This window comes from Aricia agestis, chromosome 14, assembly GCF_905147365.1.
Source record: "Aricia agestis chromosome 14, ilAriAges1.1, whole genome shotgun sequence".
NCBI lineage: Eukaryota > Metazoa > Arthropoda > Insecta > Lepidoptera > Lycaenidae > Aricia > Aricia agestis.
Window position 1 is genome coordinate 1,984,438 of NC_056419.1, and position 26,555 is coordinate 2,010,992.

Here is a 26,555-nt window from a genome sequence, read left to right on the forward strand (position 1 = left end):
TAATAGAGAGGCGCGCGCGAGACGAGCGACGAGAGACGGGAATGTCTTATGGAAATCCATGACTCATGACGAGACGACGAGAAAAAAAGGAATGCATCCAGTAGCGGTAGCTGCATTGTTTTTGTCCGAAGTTGAAAATAAATATCCAGTTCATCGCAATGCCGAAGCGAATCCTATGTCGTTACGAAACTAATATGGAGGAGAGGGCACTGACCGACATCCACATTTATAGAGGTAATTCACAGTTTGGCTTCTGCCAAATTATGCAATAACATGCTCCCATAAATAATAATCAAACAAACGGTCTCTGTAGGAGTCGGAGTTTTGATTATAACATACTTTTATACGAGCGTACTAAATTATGAAATTATATCAAAATAAATCAAGCTTCAAATAGTAAACAACTTTAAGATACTGCTTCTCATTATTCCGAGATAAAAAGACACACTACAGGCACTTCGATTGATGAATTACAAGATACTAAAATTATCAAAACCAATTGAGCTTAAGACAATAAGCGCGTTAAAGACAATGTAGCTCGTAATTGATATCGGCTAGAGATAACTTAACCAAGGTAATTTCATCACCGACGAGTGATATTCGAGGGTAGTGGGCGCTAAATGACTTTGAAATTAAAACTGTATGCAAATGTGAGCGGGGATTAATCGTTGCCGATACGCCATTGAAAACGACTACTGGATACAAATCGATGAATAAATATTGTTCGACACCCATCGCTTCAAATATTTAAATAGAATTACACCCACGACCGTTGGGTATATAAATATGTAATTAAAACGAAATCTATAATCACGTCAACCGAGCCCGACGGCTCGGTTAATGCCGTATACGTTTTTAATTAAAATTCAATAATCCGGGTTACGTTAACGTGATGGAAGTGACGTTAATATTTCGAGATTAATTTTGATTTCATATTATGATAATTAATTTTGGATGACAAAAGTATCGGAAATTAAAGTTTTTAACCGGCATTAAAATACTTGGTTGTCTATTGTACGTCTCTATGCTCTACGTATTTCAAACCGCAATATTTTAAAATAGGACAGCAATAAATACAATTCTCCAATTACTACAGTACATATAACGGTCGTTATTAATAAAACAAGGAAAAAAATCAATAGCATTATAGACAGTATATATCGTCAATCATTACTCAGACGTCTCAATTCAACAGCAACTACACAATGATTCACTGAAACATATAATTACTCTCACTAATAACGTTTTAACTCAACCATCATGAGCTCAATTAGAATGAAAACCCAATTCATTCATTATAACAAGTCAATGTAGCCTCTAAACCTCCGCCCAAAGCGCGCAACCGGTTTTACGATGTAGACTCATATGATCACTGACATCACTGGCTACTGATCTATCGCTGCGTGTCTATGCCGCTCACCATATTTTATGATTTACAAACGGCCCTTAAGAATATATAATTGAAAGAACCGATTTCCATAATCATAATATTTGAGGTGGCGGCTGACATTTATCAGTCCGTCGACTGCCTCGTCCACTAAATTTTGCCCGTCGTTTTCAATTTGCGAGCTTTCGGCACCTCGAGGTCTTATTTTAGTTTTATTGAACGAGTCGAATGCAAAAATTAGGTCACTTTTTGTTCTATCGCATAACGAAACAATATTTATGCGTTTGACATTTGCGATTCGAGACTTCGAGATTCGCTTAAATCCTTGCAATCTAATCTTACGGCGACTAAAACATATTTACAGCGCGCTCAATATACAAACTTATCTAGAACGTGACTAAATCGCTATAGAGCCCTCGGGGGGATCCGACGGGCCGACTACCGCTGCGGATGGTGCGACATGTGGGGGTGAGAGAGGTGGTGGGAGTAGGGCTGGCCGAGCGAGCCGAGCGGCAGCGGCGAGGGGCAGGGGGGGTGCTGGTGGTACTGCTGCAGTGGCGACGGGGCCAGCCCCGGGTGGTGCTCGATGGGGTACTGTCCGGAGCCGGCGTACGCCAGTTGCCTCACCTTCATCTCGTCGTCGACGACGTTGTACGTGAGCTCCGTCTCCTCGTAGCCCGTCGCCGCCATCCGCTGCTCGCTGATGGTGGGCGGGTCGGGGGAGTTGAGGCAGGTCTGGATGAGCCGCTTGCCGGAGTCCGACGTGATCATCGGCTGGAGTTTCCGCGTCGCGAACGTGTATACGTGGCCCGTCTCCGACGCCACTAGTAACATCACTTGTGTGCCCGTTAACGTCGAAAGCTCGTACGCCTGAAACGGAAAACGTTACGGTTAGAACTCGGTGAAATTTTATCTCGTACGTAAGTCACTCTAACGAGCAAAGTAGACGACTCTCGAAGGTAGATAAAAAGAATCGTTGTAAAAGAGCATTTGTGAACAAACTCGTTTCCTACGCAGAGATTAAATCCGACATTGAACTATTTACATCACAAACATTTTAACTTGAGCTAAGAACGCTTAGAATTAAAACGAAACGTTGAAAAAATATATTAAGTTCAAACTAAGATTTTAGCTCTATCTTGTGTTTCTGTAGAAATTTGAATCACTTTGAAATCTGGCCTCGTTTGGAGCACCTAAACGAGACACAGGTGACCTCTCACCTTTCCCACGCCCCTAATGCTTTAGTTAAACTCAACAAATTTTCGGGAGCAATATCGCTCTCTCACGGCACTCTTTGTGTTTGTCCCGGGAATTATCACACCTACAAGCGCCACCTACACGATTCGAGTCAATTTACATAATATGTCACCGACGAACCATTCTGGACCCTAAGATGTTTGACGTAGAATTCATATCGAAATCCCCGGTCGCGACGCTAAGGATTGACAAAATCGGTAGCTTCAATAGTTGTTTGGCGCCCAAATTGATGCTAAGCAGAGAGCAAAGCGAGGATTGTGAGCAATAGTGATAGGTGTGAAGTTGAACCCGGTCTTAGAACAACAAACATGATCCGTTTTAAACCGTTGTTTCGACGCACGTATCCTTTTTCGCGAAATTAGCGGTAAATATTAAATTATCCTTAAGTAATTCAGTAATAAATAATTAGTAATTACGACAGCACTAATCTTTTCCAACGAAGAAAACTCATTTCTCAACACGGATTTACTGTTGTTGTCCTTATTGACTTTAAAATCTTCCTGTTGATTTACGTCGTCAATATCGCTGCCCTACATTTGACGTGAAATCGCTATCCCGGTATAAAGAACGTCGCTTCCTCCCGATTTCCTATCTATTTAGCGTCAACGGATATCTATCGCTCGTGACAGATTGCCTTACTTCAGTCGCGAGACAAATCGTTTTTCAAGCGGGAGATTACGTCCTCAACGTTTAAGATAAAAGTCGCCAGCTAATTTATATTTTCAAAGATTTCATTAGCGAGCGGAGGCATTGGGTTTTCTCGTGTACCGCATATTGTATATTGTGTACGTACGTCCTCCGTCAGCTTGTCAGTCCGTCAGTTTCAGACAATGATGGATGATGGAAGAAAGTCGGACCGACCGCTAACTGAAATGCGACATCGTCCCAACTTTAATCGCGAGCGTTTTGTTTGGACCTAGCCTTGCAGTATTCATAGGCACTGTTATAAATCAAACGAACGATTTTAATTACAACTTAGACAGGAATAAAATAGTTGAGATGTAAATGCAGGCTCCTTATGTGTGCAAATGAGCTGATTGCTCATGCGATGGTGAACAGCTTCCGTCATGCATATTTAGTGTTTAGAAATACCCATTGATACATTTCTTTTGCGTATTAGCAACAACATAATTTATTACACCAGTTTATCGCAAAACATTTTTCAATTTATCCTTCGAATCTTGTCCTAGTTTTTTTTATTGTTTGCAGCAAATGCACAGGACAAGCCGTTCGCGTGAACAAAACCTGTGTAAGATGTACAATTTCGGAAGTCAAATTAGAGCTCTAGCATGCTCCTATTATAAAAGAGTACGCCATAAATAATGAAGCTGATCAAATTAGTTAAAATCAATGGCTGTTAAAATTACCAGCTTCAAAAAGGTTTGTTTCAAAGCAAAAGAAAGATAAAAGGCAACTAAACGGCCACGGATAAGATACCGATCATCGAGCCTTATTTCCTCAGGAAACAGATAGAGCACACGTTTGTTTAACTCGAAGATTAGATATGACTTAACTGTCACTCGTTTTGTGGTTAAAGAGCTTCATACACATTGGACAATGCAAGAAAAGATGTATGTAGAATTCTGCTGAAATGATGCGTATGTTAAGGTACCTTAATAGGCACAAATTATAATAATTATTTATTGAATTGCTTCGTATGTTTAATAAGGGTCCACGTTTTGTATTTTTTTTCAAGAGTCCCATTTTTCTTTGGATTGACAGAGGTCTAGTCTAGGTCTACCAGAATCTGATGGCAATTTTTGATGGCAGATTTTAAAATAAAAAAACCGGCCAAGTGCGAGTCGGACTCGCGCACCGAGGGTTCCGACAGCTTAAAGGTATTATAGACCTGAGTATTTAGTATGAATTTCAATTTAATACCTCTACGCGTTTATGAGGAAATGGGTAGTAAGTTTAAAATTATTAAAAAAAAATATATTATGTGATGTAACTAAAAATTTATGGTTTTCGTAATTTTTCCTTTATCTATGCTATAAGACGTTGCTTCGTACCAAATTTCAAGATTCTGAGTTCACGGGAAGCACCCTGTAGGTTTTGATTCCTTTGCAAGTGTCGAAAATTTGCGGCATAAACGGCTGTATCTTTTGATTGCGTTGGCTTAGAAGTTTGATTTTTTCACAGCTTCAAGGGACAGTAGACCTGAGTAATTGATATAAATTTCAGCTTCATGCCTCCACGCGTTCCTGAGAAAAAGGGTCTTGACAGACGGACAGACGGACAACAAAGTGATCCTATAAGGGTTCCGTTTTTTCCTTTTGAGGTACGGAACCCTAAAAATATCCTTGATCAATGGATACATTTTTATATTTGCATGTTTTACACACAGAATAAGCCGCTAAAGGAAAAAAAGGATCAAAATGTTTTATTCCAATTACAATAAATTATTATTGCTAGAGTCAATTTAATTTCTCACTTTTTGCCATGAGATTCTGGTAGACCTATACCTACTGCATCTGGAAAGAAATCTTCTCTAGTCTCTATGTAAGTAGTTCAATCCAACTTCTCTATCAAAATGTGCGTTGCCATTTTCAGCTGTTGCGAGGCTGACCACACGAGGCGACCATAAAATTTGGTTTGAAATTTGAATAATTGAAACATAAAACATCGGATCGGCCAACCCGGCGCCACTCGCGCCTCGCGCCGCGCTCGTGGGCGTCAGGCGGACCACTTAATAAATTTAAAATCACATTATTGTATCATTAACATACTATTATACTATGAAATTGGTGAAGTTATAAAATCGACGGGCCATCGATCATTTCATCATCATCACCGTATTGCGCGTTGCGGATATGGTTGACATTATTTTGCCGAACAAGGAAGTTAAGGCGTCTAGAGTCTAGACTGTAGACTAAAGATTTAGTAGCTCAGAATTTATATAATTACGAAATCATTGCAAATATTGAATATATTCGTCGAAATGTTTTAAATTGTAAGTCTCTCTTTTTAATATTTACCTCTGACCTCCGAAATAATAATAAAAATCCATAAAACGGAACATCTCACTTGTGCCGTGCCAAATTATCGTAAATAATTCGCGATGGGCGTAACGGGAAAGTTACGTACTTAAGTATAATTTAAGCGCGCGTAAATTAACGCGCAAAAAAACTTAAAAAAGAAATGACATATTAATTTATTGACAGCGGACGAAATTACGCGTTTTGATAACGCTTTTTGTGTGGGCCGCGGGGATGCGCAAGAGTTGAGTGAGTGTAATTGAGGGTAGGCATAATTTTATTTTGACACCTTATAGTATTAAAAAAATACATTTTAAATTTATTTGCTAAACCAACCGGGGATTATGAAATAAAGAGTGATTGTATGAAGATATTGAATCTACGTAGATTTACAACCACAAGATATACATTATGAAATAGATTTTCAACCACACGTTAAGAACGAAAAAAAATTTTTTTTTAAACAGATCTGTACCTAAAAATATGTGGAAAAGGTTGTAACTTGTAAGTACATTGGGAAGTGTCCAAAATTTTAAAAAGTAATCTTACCCAGACTATACGTTTTGAAAAAAGTGTTAACGGTAGGTACACACTAAAATTTTTTAAATTTTTTAAAGGCCGGCAACGCACCTGCAGCTCTTCTGATGTTGCGAGTGTCCATGGGCGACGGTAGTTGCTTACCATCAGGTGACCCGTTTGCCCCCTTATTTAATAAAAAAAAATTGGTTACCATTAACACTTACAGATAAAAAATAAGATTGGTCTTATTTTATTGTTCTACATAAAAATAATAATGTTAGGTTATGTGTTGGAAACGACATGGCAATCTCTCACTTTCACTGTGTGTGGGCCCCATATCATCAATATGTAAAGTTTTACAAGCGGTTGAATAAAACATCAACTTTTCGCAGTTTTCTACAATGATTGATGTTATTACAATATAAGTCGAAATAAAAACGATTTAGAAACGTTATGGAAACATGTGAAACTAAAATAGACCACAGATAAAATCTACAAGTGTAATGGTTTAATTTTAAAGGAATTTAGACAAGATTTTTTTTCTAAATAATTTAAGATCTAAATAATTTAATTTTTTTTAGGATCTAAATAATTTAATTCAAAACTACAACATAAAAGACTTGAAAAATTACCTAACGAAAACATTTCACTTTTTATGTCATAATGTAGGTTATAATAAAATGTTTGTAGAGTTCTTTTAAGTGATCCAATAACATGCAACCTAATTATCAATTTATATTTAGTGGTATCCAGAATAGAATTCAAGAATTTATTCACATAACAATACAAGTACAGCAAAAATTTAAGAAAATCTCAAGCGACGAACCAGAAACTCGAATAAAATAAATGTTTAAATTTAAAAAAGTTTTAAAAAATATGTCAACAATAATGATAGTCATTTTAAAATAATTTTATTTAAATTATCTGGACATGTCACGAGCATTCTATAATGCCATTAATAACGAGAAAGTGCAGTAGCGATCGGCTTGAGAAATATCGAGTTTAAAATCACACTTAACGCATAATGCCTTTATTATGTTGTTTATACCTTTATTGCTACGTAACTCGGGTATAACAGTTATTAATTTATTGCTGGTACAATTTATTGTGGTATTAAACTTTACGATTTTTATCGTTACAGGACTTTTACAATTAAAAGTAGAGCAGTTGATAGTTTTGAAGGTTTAGTCCTGCTTTCACCCTTTGAGTGTTAATATACAGGTTGTAACAAAACTAAGTGATAATACTTTAGGCTGTGTACAGTGTACGTGTTCCTTGTAAAGAGTTCACTGTGAAAGTAGCAGCGCTGAGCGATCAAAGTATATTTTTTTACTTTTGTTTTTCAAGCGCCCTAGCGTCACGAGTTTCCCCATACAAAAGTGAAAAAAATGTTTGGTCTTTCAACGCTGCCATTTACACAGTGAACTTTCTGCAAGGAACACATACAGACTCTTATCACTTAGTTTTGTAACACCTTGTATATTTTTTGAGTTTCGTGAATTTTATTTAATTAATACGAGGAATTAAACAGATAACAAGATCAACCATTGACTACAGTCTACACCATAACTTGCTGAGAATGTAAGTTTATGTTGTTTTTTACGTATTTTGATAATGACAATACTTAGGGCCTGTTTCACCTCTTCTTGATAAAGTATCGAGTAGAATATCCACAACTTTTTTGACAGATGCTCCATTCTCTATCTGTCAAGTTAGCCTGTCCGGCTATCCGGAAGTGGTGAAACAGGCCCTAAATATTGTTAATTTTGTTAATAAAATAAAAATAATGACAAGCACGATGCAGGCGGGTAGGAGAACGATAATAGTGATGACAATGATGATGATGAAGTTACACAATAACCTGGCTTAATTAAAGGACCACCGAAGAGTCGGCATTAATCAAGTGGGTTAAGCCGAGAAATTGATTTATCACCGAGGTGTTAAAAGTGTTATTGATCCACGTGAAAATAAATTGAGTGGAAGCCTCAAGCAAAATATCTCTGGAGAAGAAGTTACCGAACAAGTTGATATTTGAAATTTTAAAGAAATTTCCAAATACATAAAGTTTATATTGGAAATCTTGAAAACGAGGCTGTTTATGACGAAGAATGTGAGATAAACACAACTCTTTATTGTGACAAGAAGAATAAAACGATTCATCGAATGAAGAGTGAGAAAGACTTCTAGAGTACGTAGAGCCAAGAAACACAGAAAAGCACAGGACAATCTTAGCAAAAGCCAAGTAATGCCTAATTGAACTAATTAATGCCTTATAAATAAATGTCTCTCTCAAAAGAACATCAGTTTATTGGTGCGGAAAATAGACAACATTCTCTGTGACGCTGTACATGCAAAAGGAGGAAAAAATATAATATACGATCATTTCCTATCATTAGATGAGTCAATATACAAAATTCTGAGTGCAATTATAATAATTATAAACATTATCGTTAGATGGACAATTATATCCAATGTTTTATAGCCTAACGGTGATGTGATTTTTCACCAAAAAATTGTCGATAATTACCATTTATCGATGATTCTGTTTCTACATCTCCATATAGGGGCGATGTTAATGATTTGGTGCTAATTTTTAGCACGAGCTCCACTCGATATAGACAATACGTTAATATTCTACTGTCAAACTATATTTCCTGTTTCGTTTGTAGCAACAAGAAATACCTACGCCTATATTGTAAGTAATGTGAGTATTGAATATTAGTGTATAATTTAAACAGTATTTAGTGCAAAGAAATTGTTTTACATAGACTAGAACAATAAATGTCAACTTTGGGGAAAAATATGCAGTTAATTGCCAATTTTAGGATCATCACAAGAAAAAAGCTGGAACATGTAATTTTTGTGAAGTTTAACATGATCATTTGACAATGCATCGACAAAAACGTCTCACCGTGATTGGCCTATAAATAACCAATCAACCGGTCTATCGACGCGTTATCGATAAATCAGAAATGATTTACCGCCCCACACTAGCGGGAGCTCTCGTTAAAACCAAAAAGGGACGGCGCGCGCCAAATCGAATACTAATATCGATTTTTATAACGATTCGTTTTTGTATCGAGTAACGAGGTGATAACGACTTCATCGTTTTTATTGCCGCTGACATCCATATTTCATAGTGTGAAGTAACCGAATCTATCCGAAGGTGTATCTTTCGAAATTCTAAACGATTGCAAATAGAAGAAACAGAAAAATTGCCGTTTTGCAGTAGGAAGACATTCTGGTATAAAAAAAATTGGAATATGTACTATCAGAGAAGTTGATTCCTATGCAAATCGGGGACCTAAGTAGTTTGGTTGCGTTACGTCAAACCCAGTGACAGATCACAATTAACATTGAATTGACATAATCAACCAAATAACGTTGGTCTGTCAATTGCATAGGAATCAACTTCCTCGATGGTACCTACGTGAAAAATATCTTTAGGCATTTTTTTAACCGGCAGATACAAACTTAATAAGCGTGATATAATTGTTCATTAAATAAGCAATAACAAGAGATTATTCAGTTTTTCATTAACAAAACCTACGTGCACGTCATACCACATCAAAATCATCTCAGCCGTGAATATCATCGGGTCGGAATTGTTTTTTTTTCTTTGATTGACGTTTTGCATTGCTCGTTAAGTTGTGAAGTAACTTAATTGGCCGTAATATTGTAATTTTGTGTTTCGTAACACAAGTAATGATATTACATTTTTATTAATTGTTGAATTAATAAAAATGTAATAACATTACTTGTAAAAACCTTCGTAAATTACTGTAAACTTAACACAAAACCAGGCATTATAAATATTGGCCTGTTCAAGTATATGATAGCCACTTAGACTAGTATTAGTTTTATAGGTACTAATCTACAAATGGAACTAAAACGAACATGGACCATCGAGGAAATTGATTCCTAGGCAGTTGACAGACCAACGTCATTTGGTCGGATCATGTCAATTCAATGTTAATTGTGATCTGTCGGCTGGGTTTGACGTAACGCGACCAAACTACGTTGGTCCCCCATCTGCATAGTGCATAGCAATCCACTTCAGCCGCAATACGTTAAATACTCACGTCTCTCAAACAATTTAAATTACCAAATTAATTTGCGGTTGTATTACTTTAAAATGATTTCACTGTAGCGACACTGAATTAGTTTACTCTAACTCTACTTTTTGATTTTAGATGAGATTTAATTGAAACGAAATACAGACGTAGGCCCAAACCTGACAATAGCTCAAATGAACTACCATGTAACTTTAACAAATTGCCCTCAAATTTGGGAGGACAAATGTGACATTTCGCGAGTGGCCGCGGCTAAAAAGCGTAATTGCGCTTGCGCAGCTCAAAGACGCCGCTGTTCCCACGTACTCCGGTGCGCCGGGTTTATTGACAAAAATTACGACAAGTAATTGTTGATGCTTTGAGATTTTCGCGAAATATGCCCTGAATCCTGATGGAGGATGATGAATCAAATATTAACCACGATGCAGATGAATTTCTCCAAGTGATATCTAAAGGTAGAGCATGCAACTTTGTTCGCGCAGTTATTCGTTTGGCGTGCGCTAACCGTAAAGTTTGCGAAGATACTTTGGATTTTGGAAGTCGGTTAAAAAAGCAAGACCAAGACCATCACTATTTCCTAGGACTACAAGAAACTTAATCTTCATCTTAAAAAATAAAATCGGTTCAAGTGTTTAAAAGTGAATAGTTAAAAGATACAGATACAATTTACCATTTGTCATATTCGCAATTAGCATTGATAATGTTATGAACTTAAAACAATTGAGGCCTACCACCACAGTGTTTCCAAACATATTGTAAACAATCTGAAATATCCTGAAAAATGTGGCACCAAAAAGCTTGTAGCTTGTCATAAGAATTTAACCAAAATAAAACCAAGTCTCCCTTCTAAAAGAAATTAAGTCACGTTTTCGGAACGAAAAAATAATATGTTAACTAAATATAATATTCAGTCGTGCGAAAGTTGCTCAAACCCGTATAACAGCTTTACTCGTCAGGGGTAAATAATTTTGTCACTTTGCTCACAACTCACAACCTTATTGCATAAGATACGAGCAGACTCAATTTGGCCAATAACCATTTGGGTAGTTTAAATAAATTATTACGTTTGATAAAAGAAGACCCCCTGTATAACGCTCGTAAGTTCATGAAAATTATGACTGATAAAAGAGACATACTGTGTAACGTCATAATAAACATTCATAACAGACGTTATGGTACAACTGAACAATTTAATACGCTTTTGCATGATTTCTTCCTACGTTACAGTTAAAAATTCTACTTATAATTGCACTTAAAATTCTGTTTTTAGATGAAGGAGATGTTAAGAAAATCAATAGAGAAAGGTAACCCAAACAATGACCATATAAATAAAATATTTATAAATATAAGTGTAAAAACAAGCAACAAATTGGCTATGCGAGCTAGGCGACACGTTAAAAAACCATTATGGCGGCGATTCGAATGATAATACCGCAGTATAGACGCCAGATACACGAAGAAAGTTGGCGCCTCACCTTCCGAAGAAAAGGTCTTATACTTTGTAATAAACAAGAAAATAGCCAATAAATTATAAAGAAAATCACAGGGCGACCGGCCAGCGAAAAGCTTCCAGTAAGAACCTGTCAATTGCACTTGTAGATTATTGAGTATCGCACTGGCAACACTGAGGAAATTTTTTCAATCATTTAGTATCTGCTCTGCAGTACTCGCACATACTTTTGCACCAGCACCAGAAGTGAATTATTATAATTTATGCAGTAACATGTATGGGCTTGTAAAACATGATAATACCTCGTAAACAATAAATGCATGCTACATATCTATTAGCTCGTTAAATTGCCCTTCTAACATTTCCTGCTCACACCTTTTTGCAATAAACTTAATATGGATGTCTAAAATATATCACGGCAATTTGTTTCATTAAAAAAAACATCCGACATTGACATTGGCATTTGGCGCCATAAATGTCAAAAAAAGAGAACCGCGTGACATAATTCTCGGCTAGCGTACAAGCGTAGTCCCCCGAAAACAGGTTGCGATCGGGTTGCCATATTTGTGGGTAGCTGTACATGGTCTAAGCGACTCTCCACGTGGGGCACGTCACAACTGATCATTGATATTTGCATAAGGCCAGACGTCTTAACGGAATTGCGAGATGCCTCGAAAGGGCCAAAGAATACCTTGTTGGGATTGATTACACCAGCGGAAGCAAAGAACTCTAAAAATACAAACGAAACTGTAAAAGACGAATTAAAAATGCGAAAATATTAACCGAGAACCCAAATCAATTTTAATCACAACTAAAGTGCATTAAATGGTGGTGTTTGACCACGTTTTTACCGATGTTTAAATGAATATTAAGTCGGCTTACGAACAGTAAGCCAAATTAACCCTCCTCGTAATCGGGTGATTACATGTTCATTACGGCAAATGTGGAATTTATGGAGCAAATAACATACATTTTATGAAACCAATACGCGAAGTCTCAGAAATTATTGATATCTTTCGATTTTCGAAAATAAATGGGCGAGCGGTTTGTCCGCATTTTCTAACGAGTGATACCTTATCGATTTCCACAATATATTTTCTTCCTGATGGTCGATGCGTCTCTTAAAATTCTTTGGGAAAACCTAGCGAATCTTAATTAGACGTAGCTTTTTTACGATTTAACGTCTTCATTACTTCTCGATCATTACTGCATTCTTCGGGAGGCATCCTTTTTATAATTAAGTCTCGAAGGCTCCCGTTATCGAGATACCCGTAATGATGCGAAAGTGAAAGCCTTCGTCACTCATTATGGTCCAAGATCGGGAGCCACACTTAATCACGATAAAACGTACTTTTCGATTGCAAAATACCCGAGGTACGGTCGGCAAAAGTTCAGGTAAAAGCCGGCACTTGTGTCGTCTCGGTGTTGTGGGTGTCCATGGACGGTAATTACAGATGCGGCTACTAGTTTACCTCTTACGACATTTATGTATTTAAGTGCAAAAGAAAAATAGTTTAGTTACGTAAGTAAAATAGAAACTCGTATAAAAAGGAGTACCAGAAGTAAAGGCGTGGTCTTTTTTGTCCTGAAAGAATGATCAGGGAGTTTCATAAACTGTAATAGAATTTCAAATGTGGCTTTGAAAGATTTTGTGTGTATTTGACATAACTTCTGGAATTAGGCTGCCTCCAGAGCTGAGCGGAGCTGTGTTGCGAGGAATGTGTTTTTGAAAACCAATAGAATCGCTTCATTGACATGACTTTGCCATGACATCGCTCAGCGCGGCGATGCTATTGGTTCTCAAAAACACATTGGTCGCAACACAGCTCCGCTCAGCTCTGGTGGAAACGCAGCCTTAGAGTCAGTGGTTTAAATTGTGTATGTGATCTAGCAATAACTTTTGGGATTAGTACCTTTTGTCGACGGTACCATAAAGTCCAATTTAATTGTGATTTACCGCGGTACAAAAAGCACCGAAACCTTGTTTGTTTTGAGCAGAGGCGAGCAGTTTGGAGTACAAAAAAGTAATGAAACCTGTCGGCGGATCTTTCCTTGAATAGCGGTACTATATGTAAATTGCAACCCGGCGATACGCCGCCGAAACCGTACAATGTATTACGACAAAACTTTAATTAAGTACCGATAAAATAGCTCCTGAGTAACTGGATAATATAATGGACATCAAATTATAATAAAACAGAAACGACGATTAAGGTGATCGATTATAAAGTGTTTGTTATTGGTGTATTAAATTTAAGGGCCCTTAAGCATAATTTTATTGATGTACCTGAAAAGTGGATGAATATTTAGCCATGCTTCGGCACGAATGGGCCGGCTCGACCGGAGAAATACCGCGGGCTCACAGAAAACCGGCGTAAAACAGCGCTTGCGCTGTTTCGTCGAGTGAGTGAGTTTACCGGAGGCCCAATCCCCTACCCTTCCCTACCCTCCCCTATTCCCTTCCCTTCTTATCCCTACCCTCCCATATTACCCTATTCTCTCTTAAAAGGCCGGCAACGCACCTGCCGCTCTTCTGATGCTGTGAGTGTCCATGGGTGACGGAAGTTGCTTTCCATCAGGTGACGCGTTAGCTCGTTTGCCCCCTTATTTCATTTAAAAAAATAACTTTATTTGCTAGGTAAAAAGGTAGGTAAGCAAGGTAATAGAAGTGCAAAATTACCGAAGCAAACCGAAAAAACCTTCCAACTTCCAAGCTAATGGGCAGTTACAGACGAAACTTCAGAGACCGAAGAAAACAGTAGTAGAAACAGATGTAATAAAAAATATTAATAATGCGACGTCGCGCTTAACATTAACAACTACATAATTAACATCTGATGAAGATAACAAAGTGTCAATATATCATACAAATTGACAGCCACTTTGAGAGCAGGACAGAGATATAAAGAGAGAGACGGAAGACGGAACGATTAAAGAGATCAGCGACAGATTAAATATAATGTTTCTTATGCCAGATGACTCGGTTAACGAGGTTTTAATCGTCACAGATGGCATAACAAGTAGTGTTAAGTTACATGGCGTTTAGTAAAGCATATCATTTGGGCGGTAGGTTACTTGCAGTTTATTATTATAATATTATGTACTTACTGGTACAACTTCCATTTACATGAGTTTTGACGCTGCAATTAGTAGATAATTTAAAAAGTTTTTATTTTGTCCTAAATTCAGTATTAGAATTTTCTGAGATTTTCTTAAATCTTATCGTAAAGTCCCAAAAATGTTTTAAAAGTGTGAACGCCTCTATTGTTTCTGTCAATACTCAATGCTTAAGTAAGCATTTAGACATAAGGGACTTAACGATAATATTTACTACACAATACTGTCTTGAGATGTTAAGAGAAACTCATTTTTAATTATTACAAATTTTAAGTCATTAACGTGTTTTGTGTTAAGCTCGAGCTCGTAAATTAGGCATTTTATGACACTTATGATAAGAGTTGAATGTTCAATATAATATAAATTTAATTGATCCATAATGTGGACAGTTACAAAACTCGGTTGAATAAGCTATCATTTTAATTATATATTTTTAAGAGCCTTTCACGTATGTTATCCCTTTCACGAACAGTGAACGCTAAAAGTTGTTATTCTTGGACGCAATTCGCTCGCGATAATGATCTGGTTACAGTAATCAATTATTATTGAACCGTTTAAACTAATCGGTCCAGCTACTGTTGTGTCTCACTTCAAAATTGCACAAATTCTGTTAGTATTGGATCCGACCGTAAAATCCTGCAGGAATCGTTTTTTTCGATCAAATTTATTTTAAAATAATCTTTAGAACGTATAGAATGGATTAATGTTGGGTTGCCTTGTCAAAAGTAGCTCTAATTAAGTTGAATGTTCATGAGATAAATGCATAATTTGTTTGAATATTTTTTTCAGTAAAATTTACATCATTTGAAAGAAAATGACGAGACAAAATAAGGTGTAAATGGTTGCCAGCTCTAAGTCGGCCGCAACCTAGGGTTTCCAGCCCGTAAACAGACATAGTTCATCATCAAAATTTAAGCATCGATTTTTTAAATAATTTTGATACAAAATTAAAGTTTTATGCATTTTGTGCATGAATATCCATGGTTGCCGGTTGCACGATAGCCGCAAACTGGGGTTGCCATCACTTTTGTTTAAGACAAATGATCAGGCCTACAATTATTATGCCTGGGAGAATTTGAGGACGTCGAGAACACGCAAGATTGCAATTTTTATTTAACAGGCGTTTTTATTTTTATGCGTAGTGTCCTGTCATTCCTCAATGTCATTCCTTCTTAGTTCTTATTTTTCCATTGAATACACGCAAGTTTGTATAACGGGCTTTCATTTTACTCAATTACTTGCGGCTACTTTTAATAAGGCAACCCAACATTAATCCATTCTATACGTTCTAAAGATTATTTTAAAATATATTTGATCGAAAAAAACGATTCATGCAGGATTTTACGGTCGGATCTTAGGATATGTTAATATAAACATTAAACAACCTAACTACCCAACGTTCGTAAAATGAATATGATATTTTGGTCATGCAAAATTGACTGGTACAACTTCTACTAACTTCGCCCAAGTTTTGATATATCTTACATACGGTTAAAAAATAAACCATGAACATCTGTTAAAAATGGAGCAAGATGGTAAATGGTCAGACTTATTCACATAAATCTGACGGATTTTCAGATAATTTTAAATGATTTTTATCATCTACCCCCAACTTTAAGGCATCTCCAAATTTTAAAACATAGATGTTCATTGTTTTTTTTTAACCGTATGTAAGATCAAAATGTAAAGACATCAATGAAGTATCATTATTTAAACATAGGTATAGAATGCTTCCTCTATTTTCAATCGCAACTGGTGGGCTCCAAGCTGATGATGATAATGGAGTCGTGCGCCACAGTATGTAAATTTAAATGATCCAGTTCTCAATAGCTGTAGTGATAATTGAGGCCTTGTAGTTAAGTGTTGTCAACCTAATTACCTATGTCTAGATCCCGCCGATTCACCCGTGATTTACAGGCGAAGACGACCCCGATTCTACTCGATTTATGGATGTTTTACTAAGAAACTGGGATATTTTCTAAATCTTAACGTAATAAATATAATCTTCAAGTTAGAAATCCAGATATATACAAGGTAAGTGATTCAAATTAAGATTTTCACCCAACTATTTTGGAAGAAACGTTTGGGAACATCTACAGTATCTACTTGCTAAAGGGAATTTATTCTTGTCTCGTCTAGAAAAATCAATACTCAAGTCTCTCGCTAGCGAGTAGCAACACTCGTTTCATTCATAATGTAGGCGAAGTTTATGAATGGCCGTCCTGTCCTTAATACATCAGCGGCACTACCATAAGTCGCTCCGCTACCGTTCCAATGTCGCAGCCTATCATTTGAGGCGCTAACTTGACCTTGATTTATGAAGTTCATCGAGAACGGATTAAACCGCGTCCAATTATCTCGGAACACGAGCCGGAGGAAATCGAAGCCCCGAGCTAAATGACTAGGTGGCGCGAGATGAATTTATTAAATTCATCGCAGATGAAAACTGGCTCACACGCTTCTTAATGACTCCTCGGCGGATTTTAGTGTTAAAGTTATCGGTGATCTCCAACGGTGCAGGGCACCGGGAGCCGTCTGAAGCGCCGCGCCCGATACCATCACGACGATATACATCAAGGAAGACCACTCGTCAATACATTTCACCTGCGAACCGGCCGACTCGATGGCCCGTCAGAGGAACGGGTTCCCTTGAATTGTGCTGCAGGACAGTTTATACCCCTGTCTCGCCGTTGCTCACATGTTAATGCGACTCGCAAGCTGCCCGTCGTATCGTTTTGACCGCAAACCTCGCGGACATCAACCCGAATTCATAGATACCGATCGCGAGAGCCGTGTTAAATGCTAATTCCCATTCCGGCAGGCAAATTCACCGCATCGGGGACGAACGGGCCCGGCTTATTTACTGAACGATTCAGACGTCCATGCAAATAAACACAGGTGGTCCCAATAAAAGGATCGGTAGATACCGCGCGCCTCTAAGAGCGCCGCCCTCCCTAAAAGGATAATAATACGTCGTTTCCGTGCCCCCGTCCGCGGCGAACGGATGCTTCGGGAGAAATGTAAATTGTCGGCCACCTGACAAATAGCTTAATTAACGACTAACACGCGACTCGGGAATCATTGAGATTATCCGAATGGTTCATTACGGAGCTCGCGGCCGGGCGAACATTATCCACAATTACGTCGAGCCACCGCCACTAGGTCGCTCTACATTTTTTACATTTTCGCAAACGAGATCTTAATGCTGCTGCCTTTGAATCCTCGGCGTGCCGACATGGACTTTAATATATTAAACTATGGAAGTGAGCAGGAGGAAATACTCCCGAGGAGCCCACATGAGGAATTAATTTTCAAGGTCGGTATGGGAGTTACGCCGAGATTTGGTTTTTTTCGCAACGCAATGCGGCCGTAGGCGTCACGTGGGAGGGCACGTGACCTCTTTGACTTTGAGCTTAGCGCCGCACGACCGCTCGCGTGGGCGGCGCAGGCATCACTGACATCGTTTGCCTTTATCCGCAGCTAAAATCTACCATTTTGTCGGTTTTGCGGATTTGAAACTGCAATTGTTCTGGTTCAGATATAAAGTAGGTTGTTAACTTTACATGTTATGTTCTGCGCACCTGAAACAATGTCGGTTTAAATGCATAACAAAACAGAAGAAATTTAAGCACGAAGTAGTTAAGAGGTAGATGAAGAAATTGCTTCGATTTTGCACCAAGCAGAAATCGTGTAATAAAGTCGAGTGGCGAGTAACTAGATTGAAACGAGAGGACGGATCGCGTGTAACAGTTGTCCCCGTAAACCATCGACACAAAAACGAGATCGTTTCGAAGTGAGGACGTGATGTTGGCGGACTCCAATTTTAAATCAAAACGACACCCGTTCCGGGAAACAATGGCAAAAAGAGCCATTCCCGCGAGCGCATGACGCCGACCGAGCCGCGCTTTCCCACCGAAACGACCACGTTTGCTGGATTTTTTTAATTGACGAAAAACAACAAACACGCTCAGCTCGAGCCGCAATCAAATAAAAACCTCCTCGTTAATGTTTTATGTATGACGTCGATGTCCATCCATAATGGATGCCCCGCGGGCTCCGATATTCGACGACCCGATACCACCGAACAGTATGGAGGGCATGCCGGAGCCTTTTTCCCGCTGACCGCTCCCGATACTATCTGAACTGAATAACGACCGCGTGTAGTACATTCTGCAGATCTAAGGCTCGTTTGTAGAAGACTCTTCTGCCCGAGATGAGACGACACGGCTCCAAAAGAGAAATGAAACGATAAAAATAAACGATCAATTTATATGCAACATTATATAGAAAATGTAGCTCGCTTAGAAGCGAAAGGTCAAATGGAACAATACATAACTGTAGTAACTTCGCCTTTTTGTCTTCGTGACCGTCGCCATCCGGGATTTACGATCACGGTTTTTTAATATTATTTAAATATTTATAGATTCCACTCTCGTAAATTATCGTGTTAACAATTTAGATGTTTTTGTGATTGTGTCGTCAGTTTGGGAGCACAAGTTGAACCGTTCGCGTGGATCATTTGCGGTGGAATTTGAATGTCCAAGTGCGACGAGCACACCTGAACTCAGCAGCTGGGGGATGCTCGCGTAATTTATTTATACATTAAGGGATTACTGTAATTATGCAGTCTTCGCTGCACCGTCCGCATATTTCATGTCTAGACGCGAAATTGATGGTTCCGGAGAATTATAACTTAGCATGCGAGGTGACTATGTTGCGTCATTAATATCCGTGTAGCGTATAAAATAATTTAAAACATCAGCCGCTAATGCGATAATTCAACTTAAACATAAATAAGGGGACATTTAAACGCCGCCAGTCATTAGCTGTAGTCAGTTTGTTACAATCGAGTCGGCGCTAAGAGTGAACGCTAGTAGATATTATCTGGGCAATTTACAAGTGAATTTCGCCGATGGGAGGACAAATGATAAGTCGGGTATTTATGCGCCAATTCAGCAAAGAAGTATGGCGTTTGTCCCACGGTTCTTACGGCGGGGGAACCGGCTCGGGCATCACACTTACGCATTACAAATTTCGCGACACACGACAAGCGCTTAAGCGATTAGCACTTTAAAATGTTAGCGACTTAGTTCTGTACACATTGTCGCTTTAAGTGCTACAAATTACTACGTTACAAGCTACAGACGAGGGACGACTCACTCCCGTTTAGAGCACGGGTGGTACAAAATTATGTAGTTCGTCTGTCAAGAAAGTGAATAAATTAAAAAGTGGCAACGTCGTAGTGTCATCCCTTTCAACTCAATCTTAGAAAAAAGGGATGACACTACGATGTTGCCACTTTTTAATTTCTTCACTTTCGTGACAGACTATACATCGTTTTTCTCATTAATTGAATTAAGCAGAGGCTAGAGATAAAAAAGTTACTTAAGTAATTCAAAAGTAATCAAGTGAAGTAGGCGATGTTTTGATTAAAAGGTCGTTGTGTGTTAATAAAATTAAATATGTAACAAGTATCTCGCACAAAATATTTTCGACGTTAGTCATGCGAAATCAAGTAAAAATTGATTTCTAACGAATTCCATCGCATAATATGTCCAATATATTAAAAAATAACCAGATAATAAAGAATTTAAAATTATAACGCTTATAAATTTTGTTCCCCGCTGAGTACAATGGCGCATTTCTATACATTAATAAAAACATAAATAATAATATATTATACGTATTGTGAATATGTTTGGCTATTAAAATTGAAAAATATTGTCACTGCCTATGAATTGCTTTAATAAGGCGACAGTAAATTATGCAGCTTAACTGTTAAAAAATTAGTTTACAACTTTAAGCTACATGCTGTTTCCACACTATCCTTAAATCCTGTCCCAAAACTTAAGCCTAAAACGGTGACAGACTGACACATTTACGCATTTATAATAGTAATTGTTTGCAGACAGACTATTATCCTAAATGGAGATGTATGAGTGTATCGCAAATTGCAGGCACATGGCAAAACGTCTTGATACAATCTACGACTATTACGAACTATGAACTGGACGGTAGGGCTGACACGAGCTAAATGTTTCGGAGAATATTCACTTTAAAGTCAAAGTAAAGATGTGATTTCGGCTCGAAACTCTTGCAATGGAACGTGAATTGGTGCGTAGTTTAATTTTGAATTGCTTCTTGCTTTGTTAAACTCCAGTTTTTGTGTGGTCATCAAAACAGCGCCTCTATCTTTTCTTGTTTTGATATGATGTAATTGAATCTTACTCTCAAATTTTATGAGTATTTTTATTTTTCATTTATACCAGATTTTTTTCCTTCTAAACGCTGCAGTACGTCGCTTGCAGCTATTTGTCCACAGTGCGTTCATTACAAGCGATAATGAGTGGATTTATCTGCAAGTGTAATATGATCAGATCTTACGATCGCCCTTAACAGCCCATATGACCCTAACTTGACTACATACTTTAACCTAGATCTCAAAATCTGTAAGGTCTAGAAAACTGATTTTTTGACACAAGTAACTTCAGTTCATGAAGATTAAATGCTCAAGACGAAAACACGATAAAACCTGCTCAAAACACTTTTTTCATAATCATTATAGTTCGTCTTTTATTCAAGTAAAACTAACTCGGCGATGATTCCGCGCCGTCCTTTTTCACCTGGCATATGAAAGACGGGCGTGAGTGTGAAGAGAGAAGAACGATGTTTGATTTTTAGAGTCAGGTGAGCTCTTAACTTTAACTAAAACGTTCCCTTAATTGTTTCAGCAATTACCTTAAAAGTAAAAACAGTAGTAAAGTATATTTTTTTAACTTGCAATGAATTTCCATGTAATCCTAAACCCACCTTTGATCTAAATAACCTTGAATTTTATACCAGAAGTGGGTACAATTTCAGCATCATAAAAAAATTCAATTAATTTGGAAACATTACGACCTCTACAGCAAACGAAGTTAATGTGCCGTTAAACTTATAAAAACATCACTAAAAGTATAATTATAACGTTTAACAGAGATTTCAGAAATCCGACAAACATCCACAAAAAGTCTCGAGACATTCGAAACGTTCTCGGTGGGTAAATTATGGCGGTAATGGCAGGCGCTTGGGGGACATAGCCCGCGCATGCCGCGCAGATAATTACAGATCTTTAATTAAAATTTTCGGATATTTCGCGGACGGAATTTAACTCACTTTTGAGAACTTTTACTCGTTACGCAAGCGATTGGAAATCCGAATTAATTACTCCACACGAAATGCACTCTAAATTTAAACCTCGAGATGCAGCGCATCGAACGAGACAAAGCTTAAATTTAAATAATTGGGTCCAAAATATAACCTCATGTCGCACTCAAACAATAGAGACCCTTAAAGGGCGCGACTTAACTATTTTCTGGAAAACTTACCGCGTGATCGTTTAAGTCGTGATCCTCTCTCCTTTGATATGAACCGACGACTAACGAACGAGATTTTAACAGATATAATATTCAGCGATTAGTCGACAAACTGTCAATCTCTGGTTTGATCGGTCGTTAGAAACTAGCGACCGTCGCCGCCTAACGAATAAATACACACATTTCGATGTTAATTCCGGCCTGCGCGCTGAGATTCGGTTTAATGAAACGGATTAGTTCGGTTTTATTGGGGGCACGGGCGGGTAGGCCGGGGCACCGGGTACTAGGCTCGCATAGCGGCGAGGTGTGACGCCAGGTGTCTCGGGGAGGCGGGCCGGCGCCAGACATTCCCTTTCTATCGACCAATCGATCTGAGCTCTACCCCCCGATACCACACTTTCATATCGAGCCGCGGAGCGATAGCGTGATAGACATCTTTACGAGTATCTCCGCGACCCGCGTGATGCCCTGGTAGCTGAGCTGGTTGCGCGGTCACATCCGGACGTTTATAAGTTTCGCAATATTCTCAATATTATCCAGGGCTCCAGGCATTAAGACTATTAGAACTGGTATTATTGCCTAAGTGCAGAAAAGGGTTTACCGAAATGAAACAATTATACGTTGCGTATTCTAATTACGGTGCATCTGCGACCCATATCTCACGGTCTGCTGTTTTGTAATGCTAATCCGCTCGCTGTGTGGCACTTGATGCTATTTCGCTTTTCGCCTACAAACTGGTTGGAATTCCATTAACATTGCGAGGAGATATCACATCGCTACCTCTACCTTGTTTTTTACATTTTCCCATGAATTTCCAATCGTCATTGCGATCAAGCAAATAATGCCGTATTAAATAAAAAAACTCATCTCATCCGCAACCAAAATACCAAACTAAAGAACCAAGTGATAAAAAAAAAAGAAAATGCGAGTCCATCCCAATCGGCAAACAAAATCGAAAGTGCCAAATATGTATCCCAAAAGTACCAGGCGCGCATAGCTATCGAGGGAGTTGCAGCCCACATTAGCATGCCATCTAGCGGCGCATTGCCGAATCATGGCGTTAAACTCACTCCGCTGGTAATGATTCTTTATGGCCCTAATAAGAGATACAGCTAATATAAAGGGCAGTTAATGGTCTTGAAATATGGAAAGTAGACAATAACTTTCCATAATTATTATTATTTTCGCTGGGCAATAAAGATTTAATTACTTGAACCGTAATGTTCTGGCATTACCATCTGAGCAATTAAAAGGTATTTTCTTAAAAAAATCGAAATACCCGGGGTACACGTTTATTATTCACTAATTCACTTAGCTTCGGTCAATTGGAAATTATTTCATTAAAACAATTAACAATTTATAAATACGTCCTCGTAACCGTTTTATTGATTTGAATTAAAATATTATCTGCAATTAAAACTTGTCGAGTTCTAATGTCATGTTCTAAAATTGAATCAAGTTGATAATTTAAGAATTTAGTATTAGATGAGCTGACGAATCTATACTGTATAATGTTATAAAACAAAGTCGCTTTTTCCCTCATTCTCCGTTTGTTCCCTTTAATATTTAAAACTATGCAACGGGTTTTGATGATTCTTTCAGTGTTATATAGCCCATTTATCGAGGAAGGCTATATTTTATCACGCTAAGACTAATAGGAAAATGTGGAAAAAACGGGGAAAATTATTTGAAAATGCTAACTTGAGCGCGATAATCTCAGGAAATTCTGGTCCAATTTGAAAAATTATTTCAGTGTTAGATAGCCCATTTACTGAGGAAGGCTATAGGCTATATTTTATCACGCTAAGACTATTAGGAGAATGTGGAAAAAACGGGGGAAATTATTTGAAAAGGCCTATCTCGCGAACTACTGGAGCAAGTTCTATGTTATTTGGCACACATAAGAAGTAGACCACGTGAAGGATCATATAAGGCTATCGGTTTTAATAATTTTGCAGTAGCTATAGGTATATATTTTATACCCGTACGACGCCGGGGCGGGTCGCTAGTATAAAATAAGTATTTCCAATGCAGGCATACAAACTTGGAGCTTTGAAAGCTAGATCTTAATCAAAACTCAAGTAAAGTGCCAAATCTGGTAACATAACATTTTATAATATTTATATCATAATATTTTATATCAACATTCTAGTTCAGAGAGGAGTTGTCTGACGTCGTGCCGCGACCCAGGTGATAGGTAGGGGCTAATAAAGTCGTAGGACCATCTTGTGATCTGAGACAACGCTGTGGGAAAATAATCTCGGGCGCAATCTACATCCCAGCCTAATTAATTTAGTAATAGCTCGTGACGACTCATTCCTAGCCCAGACCCTAGAGTCTAGACCACGAACTAACGAAATCACGACTCCGGACGATAATCGTTATTTTAAATTTATTAAAATGTCCTCCTTAAGGACTATATCTAGTCTATATCGGACTGTATAATTTATTCCCATTCCGGACAAAAGCTGAGAGCTTTCATAGCTTCACTCGGAGCTCGATCGTGATCTCCCGAAGCTCAATTAAGTCGGAGCTTTTAGTGTGGCTTACCGGCCGGATACATCGGTTCGCCACCTAGGTCTTGCCCGACATTGTAATAAATGAGGCATTTGATATTTCTCAAGATTAGAGGTACGTGTCAATAAAGAAAATGTTCTTCAATTATGCTTCAGGGTTGGGACCTTTGGGGCCTTCTCGTTTTCGCTTTATTATAGTTGTTAATAAATAAAATATTTTGTTTTGTCATACAGAACCAGGAAGGGTGGAGATTTAAATAAATTTAAATAGTATTATTACAAAATACATATTTTATTACCTATGTAGTTACTTACTAGGATGTTAGTTACTTAGTTACGCAATACTACTCGTCGGTTTTGATGTTTGGTAACCGTTTAGGCTGTTTTAACTTATTTAAGCTACTTTTTGTCCAAAACAAATACAATGCTACGCGAGAATAACAAAGGCGCTGGATAAAACCTGATTTTCGTAATCCATACTTCCATTCTAATATTATAAATGCGAAAGTGTGTCTGACCGTCTGTCTGTCTGTCTGTGACCTCTTCATGCTCAAACCGCTCAACCGATTTCGCTGAAATTTGGTATGGAGATACTTTGAGTTCCGGGAAAGGAGATAGGATACTTTTTATCCCGAAAAAATATATAATAAAAAACGAATTTTGTAATAAATACTAATGCAGTGTGTGTATCTAACCTCTTCGTGTTTAAACCGATTTAAAACAGATTTTGAATAAAGGTCGTGGTACTTTAAGTTCCGGGAGAGGACATTACACAATTTTTCTTCCGAAAATACTCAGTCCCGCGCGATAAACCCATTTTCTGCTCCATGCGGGCATCTATAACATGTAATAAAGACGGTTAATGGACACGGTTATTGGTTACCAGCTAACTCAGCTCGACAGCGTCCCGCTGTTTGCGTGCAACCCGGAGGCTTACCAGGAACAATATTTATCAATATTATTGGTAATATTACATGAGAGTGGTACATCAAGCGAAAAAACATGCGCATATCTGGCTTAAAGATTAGTTAGTCGATTGTATTATGTTATCTCTTTCTTCTTTATTTTTGGGTTCAGCTACATTGCGATTTGCATCGTCAAAATTTACACATCCAGTGCATACTCTTATCTGGCTTAAAGATTAGTTAGTCATAGATTGTATTATGTTATCTCTTTCTTCTTTATTTTTGGGTTCAGCTACATTGCGATTTGCATCGTCAAAATTTGTTTTTAACCGATTTCCAAAAAGTAGGAGGTTATATGTTCGGCTATGGATATATATATTTTTTTATTTTGTAGTTGAATAGATAATGTTTTTTAAATAGTATGCGTATTGCGTACTGAGCCGTAGTAGTCCGATGCGATGGATGTGCATTGTGCAGTCAAAAGGTAATTTTTAGAAGGTTATAAATTAAATAAATACTTTCCATAAAAAAATGAGGCATAGCACATAAAGCCAGTAGCATGTAGTACCACGCTACTAATATTAGTTGAAGTAGCATTAAGGGTTTTCTAAAGATAAAGAATACGGACATGAGAATAAAGAAACATTTTATGTGAATACCCTATCCTTTTATCCGTCTTGCGAACGACAGTTTAGTTGAAAAATAAAAGATGAGCTAACAAAGCCAAAGAAATATATGTTTGACGACGGACAATATTAGCTGAGGCTCACATTTAGAATTTGGCTTACGGGGCCTTCATTGCTATAATAAGGCCGCTTCTTATTTTACCAAAAATAAACGGTGATTTTGGCAGTTTATCGGCCATACTCAGAGACACCCATCAAGCCCCATAAGCTCACCGGTGAGCGAGACACAATAGAATAATAATAGATTTCTAAGAATCCACGATCGAAGGATTATGATTTACAGTGCTCCCAAAGTGATAATGCGCATATAGA

The 26,555-nt window shown here is 37.8% G+C and overlaps 1 protein-coding gene across 2 annotated transcripts in view; it reads right to left on the reverse strand.

Annotated features, from left to right (window-relative positions):
* Positions 1-26,555, reverse strand: part of LOC121734005 (serum response factor) — a 212,090-nt gene that overhangs the window by 181,350 nt on the left and 4,185 nt on the right. For both annotated transcript variants that reach the window (XM_042124418.1, XM_042124417.1), the window contains exon 2: positions 2,015-2,257. In XM_042124418.1, coding sequence (XP_041980352.1) covers positions 2,015-2,257 — 243 coding nt within the window. The remainder of the gene's footprint in view (positions 1-2,014; positions 2,258-26,555) is intronic.